The sequence below is a fragment of the Lethenteron reissneri genome, unplaced genomic scaffold, assembly GCF_015708825.2.
Source record: "Lethenteron reissneri isolate LAM-NWPU_2019-01 unplaced genomic scaffold, ASM1570882v1 scaffold_1340, whole genome shotgun sequence".
NCBI lineage: Eukaryota > Metazoa > Chordata > Hyperoartia > Petromyzontiformes > Petromyzontidae > Lethenteron > Lethenteron reissneri.
In genome coordinates, this window is record NW_026891048.1 from 1 (window position 1) to 9139 (window position 9139).

Sequence of the window (9139 nt, forward strand, 5' to 3'; positions counted from 1 at the left end):
CGTCAAACGCGCTGACGCGCCGCTCTGCTCGGTCGCAGTGGCGAGCTACGCGAGCGCGGCGATGCGAGACCGCGACCCGGATGAGGACGACGAGGAGAGGCTGCAGATCATCGAGGAGGTGGACGAAGAGGAGGAGAAAGACGAGGTGGAGGCGGCGGCGGCGGCGGAGGATGACGAGACGAACTTAGAGGGGACCGGTGTCAATCCCGGCGTGGACAAGACTGCCGAGGCGCTGGGCAGTGCGCAGGACGGGACATTGGCGGAGTGCGATGTGCCGGGCAGTGGGGCCACTCGCCGTGGTGGTGGTGGCGGTGGTGATGGCGGTGGTGGTGGCGGTGGTGGTGGTGGCGGTGGTGGCGGTGGCGGTAAGAGCGCACGTGCTCAGACTTTACAGCGTAGTTGTTAGCGTTGTGTTTAAAATGAAAGGGAAAAAAAACACCTTAGTTCTTTCGGTAAAGTCACGTAGAAGGGAAATAATAAAATAATATTAATAAAACATAATAAAATAAAATAATTCTCACGACGTTTCGGCCACAACGCAAGCAGCCGTCCTCAGGTGGAGAACAGGTCTGACGAGAAGACAGACTCTATCTTCTGTCTTCTTGACAGACCTGTCTTCTGTCTTCTCGACAGACCTGGTTTTCACCTGAGGACGGCTGCTTGCGTTGTGGCGGAAACGTCGTGAGAATTATTATATTATGTTATATTTTTATTATTTTATTACTTCCATTCTACGTGACGACTTTACCGAATGAACCAAGAAGATGAATCCCTGCAGTCACGAAAGCTTTAAATATAAAAAAAAACACGTTTGTAGCATTTGTCGACTTAACAACAAGAACTAAATCCACAGAGTATATGTTCTGCTCCAGCGAGCATTGAGGCAGCTGTGATCGTCTCACTGGGTACCGATTCATTGCCACTGGTGGGAATTTCACATTCCCATGGCGTGAGAGACCAAAGCGGTGACGGGCTGAATCAACTTCCCATCCCCAAATGACGATTTGAACTCGCAGCCTCCCGATTGCGAGCGACTTTCTCTACCCCTGGGCCACGTGGCCAAACGTTATTCTGGATTGCGGCTAATTTCACCAAGCGATCGTTACGTTCAGCGGTTCGGGGTGGGCCAACCAGAGCCGGGCGTGCCACGCTTGTGGCAGCGGCATCGCAAGACACCCGGCAATTGCGTATTTGCCAACGCAGGCGGTGGCATCTCCGTTAAGCGACGCATTCGCAGAGTGAGAAGCGGAATGAGAGGGAGGCGTGCAACTTAGATTAAGGCCATCAGTCTAACTCCGTTCTACAACAAACAAAACACGGCCAAACCAAAAACACTTTTCGAAAATCACCAAAACAAAGCCATAAAATCTTCTTGGTTCTTTCGGTAAAGTCACGTAGAAGGGAAGTAATAAATAATAAAAATAAAACATAATAAAATAATTCTCACGACGTTTCGGCCACAACACAAGCAGCCGTCCTCAGGTGAAGAACAGGTCTGTCGAGGCGACAGCGTCTAAAAGAAAACACCACCACGCTTGGCCATAAAAGCAATGAAACAGCGATCGTAGGAACCGTGACCGAATTTTCACGACAGACGACGTGAACAACACGGACCACCAAACTCGACAGCGGTCCGTCACATCGGTGGGATTGCGTCGTCTCTCATGCACCACCAGCGGCCCCCTCGCCCCGTGCCTCCCCGCTAGGCCCGAGGACTCACGGCTCGTTTGCCGCGCCGCCGCTGCCGCCGCCGCCGCCTGCTGCCGTGCCCTCACTGCGGCCGCGGCTACAAGCGTCGGGGCTCGCTGCGGAAGCACGTTCGCCGCCGGCACGAGGGGGCCCTCGCGGATCTCCACACATCACCGCGACCTCCCCGGGCGGGCCAGGTGACTGACCCCCCGTTTGCCGGCATCATCGCACGTCTGAATGCGTCCGTCTGAATGCATCTGTCTGAATGTGTCTGTCTGAATGCGTCTGTCTGAATGCGTCTGTCTGAATGCGTCTGTCTGAATGCGTCCGTCTGAATGCGTCCGTCTGAATGCGTCTGTCTGAATGCGTCTGTCTGAATGCGTCTGTCTGAATGTGTCCATCTGAATGCGTCCGTCTGAATGCGTCCGTCTGAATGCATCTGTCTGAATGTGTCTGTCTGAATGCGTCTGTCTGAATGCGTCTGTCTGAATGCGTCTGTCTGAATGCGTCCGTCTGAATGCGTCCGTCTGAATGCGTCTGTCTGAATGCGTCTGTCTGAATGCGTCTGTCTGAATGTGTCCATCTGAATGCGTCCGTCTGAATGCGTCCGTCTGAATGCGTCTGTCTGAATGCGTCCGTCTGAATGTGTCTGTCTGAATGCTTCTGTCTGAATGTGTCTGTCTGAATGTGTCTGTCTGAATGTGTCTGTCTGAATGCGTCTGTCTGAATGTGTCTGTCTGAATGTGTCTGTCTGAATGTGTCTGTCTGAATGCGTCTGTCTGAATGTGTCTGTCTGAATGTGTCTGTCTGAATGTGTCTGTCTGAATGCGTCTGTCTGAATGTGTCTGAATGTGTCTGTCTGAATGTGTCTGTCTGAATGTGTCTGTCTGAATGTGTCTGTCTGAATGCGTCCGTCTGAATGCGTCCATCTGAATGTGTCTGTCTGAATGTGTCTGTCTGAATGTGTCTGTCTGAATATGTCTGTCTGAATGTGTCTGTCTGAATGTGTCTGTCTGAATGTGTCTGTCTGAATGTGTCTGTCTGAATGCGTCCGTCTGAATGCGTCCGTCTGAATGTGTCTGTCTGAATGTGTCTGTCTGAATGTGTCTGTCTGAATGTGTCTGTTTGAATGTGTCTGTCTGAATGTGTGCAGGGGAATAGAAGTCGCGACGCGTCGTTGAGCTGCTTGCGGAGTCTTGCTTACTCGCCCCTACCCAACGCCCGTGCTGAAGAGCTTCATAGCTCATCTGATTCCCTCCGGTAAAATTGTTTTATTATTCTGATTCTCACTTCGCACCTCTGTTCCATCTTTGCGCAGAAGGGTCAGCCTCCCGCTGCCGCGAGCCACAAGTGCACAGAGTGTGGGAGAGACTTCAAGAGCAAACACCACCTCAAGGAACACTTCCGCATCCACAGCGGTGAGTGTGGAACAATTGCGACGTTTGGCAGAACGCACCCACCGACGTGATTTCCTTCATATTCTTAGGTTTTTTCGGTAATGTCACGTAGGTAAAACATCAAAATTAATGAAAATAAATAAAATTAAAATCACGACTTGATGCAGCTAATCCGGCTGTGACGGTCCCACCTGATGACGGAGACTTGTGTTGCCTCCGAAACGTCGTGATTTTTATTTTATTTTATTTTCATTAATTTTAATGTTTTACCTACACGGTGACTTTACCGAAAAAACCTAAGAATATGAATCCTTGCAGTCACGAAAGCTTCAAATCTGTGATTTCCTTCCTGCGCGTGTGTCTACAGCGCAGGCCGCATTCACCGCGTCACACGGCACTTTGGATGATGCGTTTATAATGTTTTGCTTTGACACGACGACTTTCGCGACCGATATCGTCCACAATTCTGGCTGCCCACCTGATGACGCTGGTTGTAGTTACTGGCGAAAACGTCGCCGCACTTGAATTGCAAATGTCGTGGGTTTGCTCTCCAGCACGCCGGCGTGCTGAGCTCGTGTAACGAATCGGCACGTTGTGTTTCGCGTCGCAAACTTTACGAACCGGCCGTGTCGGTTTTTGACGACGCGTCGTTCACACTGACGCGATGTAACCCAGAAACCTCCATCGTGGCTGTGTTTGTTTGTAATTTCCAGGGGAGAAGCCGTACGGGTGCCCAATTTGCAAGAAGCGCTTCTCTCACTCGGGCTCGTACAGCTCGCACAAGAGAGCCAACAAGTGCGTGGGCTCCGTCACGGCGGACGGCGCGGCGCGGGAGGCGACATCTCCAGTTGCCGCTGCCTCGACGGCTGACGCCGGCAAGATGGAATGGGCCGTCGCCACGTCTCCCAAAGCCACCCAGAGCTCAGGTCACGATGACAACGAGGACTTCCTGCGGATCAGTGGACCGGAGGCCACGGGTCGTCCCGCCGGCAAGATCAAGACCAAAGAGCCGGATCTGCACGAGCGTTCTTCCCACGTGGAAGGGGCGGCTCGCCACGCGTGCCGCTATCGCCACGAACCGTTTCCGAGCGCAGTACCTCTGCGCCAACACGAGCGCTACCTCTGCAAGGTGAACGACGAGATCGACGCGTCGCCTCAACCGGCAGCGCCGCAGCCTCCGTCTCCGGCTCAACGAAAGAAGTCGAAGTCGTCGGCCGGAAAGGGGTTGAAAGGGAGCGGCGCTACCGGACTCGGAGACCAGTCGGCTTCCCTGAAGTCGTACTGCCTTGCCGGAAGTGTCGAGGCGAGTCCCGAGGAGTCGATGAAGATGTCGTTGGCCATGAACCTCCCCAGAGACGTTTTCTCCAAGTGGCTGGAGGAGAAATTCAACGCGGCGGGCAGAGCGCCGGAGCACCGTGCGTCCGGCTCTCCCTCCCGCGAGCTCGGCCCGGCATCGGCTGGGCACGCCGGCCACGGCACGGAGGGAAGTCCGGAGCGGCACCTGGCGGGCTCGCCGACGGGTGCCCGATCCGACTCGGCGGCAGGTCACGCGGAGAGCGGGCAGCCCGCCGGCGTGGCGGACGGTCCTCGCCGCGGTCGAGACCAGGACCGGCCGCTCGACTTGTCGGTGCCAAAGTTGAGCACGGCGAGGCTCGGAGAGACGGGCTTTGTCGAGTTCCACGATTCAAGTGGCGTTGAGCGCCAAGAGGAGCCGTTGGACTTGACTTACGCGAAGAGATCGCACGGCGAGCTGGACTCGAGTGCTTCTCACGTGACCGACGGCTCGTCTAGCAACAACGGCGTTGACCGTTTACACGAGAACAAGCCGACAATGAACACGGTCACTTCCAGCTACGGCAACGGTCCCGTGCTCGCGGCCTTTCTGCCGCCCGGTTTGATTGCGGCCCTCCACATGGGTGACCCCGGCCTGAGTCCCTACACGGGCCTGGACCAAGCAGCCTTGCTGTCCCACGTGTCACCGTACAGAGGCCTTGCGGACGCGGCTGCTCTCGCCGACTTCCACGATAAGATGCGCCACTTTGCACAGGTAAGAGCAACTGCTTGGAGTATCTCTGTGATATCTGTCTGCTTATATGTCTGTCTATGTTTCTGGTTCTGTGTTTAATCTCTCTCTCAAATTTAGCATTCTCAGGAAGAATGTAATCAAGCAGGTAGGGTGTTGACCGTTATGTTATCCGACTCTCTGTTGTATTACATTACATTTCTAAGTATACTAGATTTGTGTTTCTATTTCATTTATACCTGATGACGATTGCTTGTGTTGCAATCGAAACGTCGTACGCTAGTATTTAATTTAAATTATTATTTATCTTTATACGTGACTTTACCGAAAGAACCAAAGAATAAACTGCTTGGAGGTTGCGCTGTTGGACTAACACGGAAGCACATGCGCACCGGTGGTGCCGCCTTGTGTTTACAATTCACGTGTTGAACCTTATTCATTGTGCGGAGAGATAGATGCGTGAATGTTTCGTTGCTGAAATCCTTCGTATTACGTGATGTTGCGTCGAACTAGGATCCACATATTAAAGAGCGGGTCCCTCCAGATAAAATCTTGATGCAAGTGAGTCTGCCTCGGCTGATGAGACACTGTATGTCAAATATCGATCCCAGAATCTGCTTGTTCTGAATCAACGCTGCTGACATTGTGCACATCCACAAGGATGTAGCTGAGTGATTGTAGCTGGGTGAGTGAGTAGCTGAGTGAGTGAGTAGCTGGGTGAGTGAGTAGCTGAGTGAGTGAGTAGCTGAGTGGGTGGGTAGCTGAGTGAGTGGATAGCTGAGTAAGTGAGTAGCTGGGTGAGTGAGTAGCTGAGTGGGTGAGTAGCTGAGTGAGTGAGTAGCTGGGTGAGTGAGTAGCTGAGTGAGTGAGTAGCTGAGTGAGTGAGTAGCTGGGTGAGTGAGTAGCTGGGTGAGTGAGTAGCTGAGTGGGTGAGTAGCTGAGTGAGTGAGTAGCTGAGTAAGTGAGTAGCTGAGTAAGTGAGTAGCTGAGTGAGTAGCTGAGTGAGTGAGTAGCTGAGTGAGTGAGTAGCTGAGTAAGTGAGTAGCTGGGTGAGTGAGTAGCTGAGTGAGTGAGTAGCTGAGTGGGTGAGTAGCTGAGTGAGTGAGTAGCTGAGTAAGTGAGTAGCTGAGTAAGTGAGTAGCTGAGTGGGTGAGTAGCTGAGTGGGTGTAGCTGGGTGAGTGAGTAGCTGGGTGAGTGAGTAGCTGAGTGGGTGGATAGCTGAGTGGGTAGTTGAGTAGGTGGGTGGCTGAGTGGGTGGATAGCTGAGTGGGTAGCTGAGTGGGTGGCTGAGTGGTGGGTAGCCGAGTGGGTGGCTGAGTGGGTGGATGGCCGAGTGGGTAGCTGAGAGGCAAATACGCAAAGGAGACGAAATTCCGTCGGTTAACCTCGGCGGCTCACCGGCGATCGCGCTCCACAGGGAGAGTCTCCTGAGCGGGGAGAGGGAGTCCCCGTGGGCTCGGTCGCGGTGACAGACTCGGGAGCTCCCGCGCGCAAGCGGCAGAGGAGGGGGGAGCGCGTGCCCGGGAGCTCGTTCGCCCGCGACCTGTCCGACGAAACCTTCCAGGAGAGCGGCCCGTTGTTGCCGCGGCACAAGTACGAGCACGCAGGTACGCGGTGTCGCGTCCCCGCGCGCTTGCGCTCACGGGCGGCGGGTTTCATCCATCGTGCGCCGCTCTCACGCGTCTTCTCCGGAGGCGGAGGCAGGTGATGAATTGTAATAATCGGATGACGCGCGACCGTCGGCACTCGCTTAAGTTTTTAACGAAATGGAAGAATGAACGGCATGACGGACACGCCGTGTAATGAACCGGCGTCGCCCACTAACACGATTGTGTGCGCGGTTGGGCGTGCATGCGTGCGTGCGCGTGTGTGCGTGTGTTGCGCGTGTGTGCGTGTGTGCGTGCGTGCGTGCGTGTGCGTGTGTGCGTGTGTGGTGTGTGCGTGTGTGCGCGTGTGCGCGTGTGCGCGTGCGTGCGTGCGTGCGTCGTGTGCGTGTGTGTGCGTGTGTGCGTGTGTGTGAGTGTGCGTGTGTGCGTGCGTGTGTGCGTGCGTGTGTGCGTGTGCGTGTTGTGTGCGTGTGTGCGTGCGTGTGTTCGTGCGTGTGTGCGTGTGTGTGTGTGCGTGTGTGTGTGTGTGCGTGTGTGCGTGCGTGTGTGCGTGCGTGTGTGCGTGTGTGCGTGTGTGCGTGCGTGCGTGTGTGCGTGTGCGTGTGTGCGTGTGTGCGTGTGCGTGTGCGCGTGTGCGTGCGTGCGTGTGTGCGTGCGTGTGTGCGTGTGTGTGCGTGCGTGTGTGCGTGTGTGCGTGTGTGCGTGTGTGCGTGTGTACGTGTGTGGTGCGTGTGTGTGTGTGTGCGTGTGTGCGTGTGCGCGTGTGTGTGCGTGTGTGCGTGTGTGCGAGTGTGCGTGTGTGCGTGTGCGTGTGCGTGTGCGTGTGTGCGTGCGTGCGTGTCGTGCGTGCGTGTGTGCGTGCGCGTGCGTGTGTGCGTGTGTGCGTGCGCCCGCGTGGGTATTTTTGGTTTCTGGGTGTCGCTGCCTCGCCGTGTCAACGCGCTGCTCACCCACCAAAACCGGAGTGCAATTAGCAGCACAGCTGGTGTTTATTTGTAAAACCGATTTCATGTTGAGGCTTATCATGTCGGCGGTGAAGAGTATCCCCAGTGGGCACCGCTGTGTTTACCGCCCCCGTTTCATGCCGTCAGCCACGTGAAGTGAATCTCGCAGCCTCCCCAGCCTCGCTGATGTTTTATTTTACTAAAAAACCCGACTAACTCTTATTTCTACCAGGTAAGGCCCACTGTGCTATGCAGCTCTTTTTCAGAAGCGACTTTGCGATCACGAATTGTAGCCCAATTAAGTGGCTTTTCGCGTGGAAATTCACAGCAGCCAAATAATCTAAATGCCTGTTTATAAATGTGTGGTGGGGGGAGGGGGGAACCCAACACACCTGGAGGAAAACCCACGCCACCATGGGGAAGAGAACACGCAAACTGCAAATATACTTCTAGATTTGAAGCTTTCGTGACTGCAAGGATTCATACTCCTAGTTTTTTTGGTAAAGTCACGTAGGTAAAAAATGAAATTAAAATTAATAAAATTAAATAATAAAAATCACGACGTTTTGGAGGCTGTATACAGCAAATTTGGCTGTGACGGTCCCCACCTGATGACGGAGACTTGTGTTGCCTCCAAAACGCCGTGATTTTTATTTTATTTTTATTAATTTCATTTTTTACCTACGTGACTTTACCGAAAAAACTAAGAGTATGCAAATATACAGCGGGCTATCAGCGCCCGGTTCGAACCCACGACCTCCTGCATGCCGTGCGAGGGCGATAACCCCGCCCCGCCGTTCCCTGTCCGTCGCAGGCAGGCGTCCCCACCGCTGCGAGGTGTGCAGCAAGGCGTTCAAGCACAAGCAGCACCTGATCGAGCACTCGCGGCTGCACTCGGGCGAGAAGCCGTACCGCTGCGGGCGCTGCGGCCGGCGCTTCTCGCACTCGGGCGGCTACTCGCAGCACGTGCACCGCCGCTACTCGTGCTGCGGCGACCCCGGCAGCCGGGCGCGCCGGGAGCGGATTTGGGGGCGCCGGGAGCGACGGAAGAGCTCGACGAGGGGGATGACAGATGCGGGGCGGAGTGGGAGGATGCGCGGGGGGTAGGTGGGTGAGTGGGTGGGTGGGTGAGTGAGAGGGTTGGTGAGTGAGTGAATGAGTGGGTGGGTGAGTGAGTGGGTGATTGGGTGAGGTTGGTGTGTGGGTGGATGAGTGGTGAGGTTGGTGAGTGGGTGGATGAGTGGGTGGGTGAGTGGGTGAGTGGGTGGGTGGGTGAGTGAGAGGGTTGGTGAGTGAGTGAATGAGTGGGTGGGTGAGTGAGTGGGTGGGTGATTGGGTGAGGTTGGTGAGTGGGTGGATGAGTGGTGAGGTTGGTGAGTGGGTGGATGAGTGGTGAGTGGGTGGATGAGTGGGTGGGTGAGTGGGTGGGTGAGTGAGAGGGTTGGTGAGTGAGTGAATGAGTGGGTGGGTGAGTGATT

The 9139-nt window shown here is 54.9% G+C and overlaps 1 protein-coding gene across 1 annotated transcript; it reads left to right on the forward strand.

Annotated features, from left to right (window-relative positions):
- Positions 1-45: 45 nt before the first annotated feature.
- LOC133362031 (zinc finger E-box-binding homeobox 2-like) lies at positions 46-8768 on the forward strand (the record flags this gene model as incomplete). Its single annotated transcript, XM_061581001.1, has 6 exons — positions 46-286; positions 1707-1886; positions 3008-3107; positions 3800-5133; positions 6528-6717; positions 8476-8768. Coding segments are annotated over 6 exons (2338 nt in total), but the record flags the coding sequence as incomplete, so codon positions are not given.
- Positions 8769-9139: the final 371 nt, after the last annotated feature.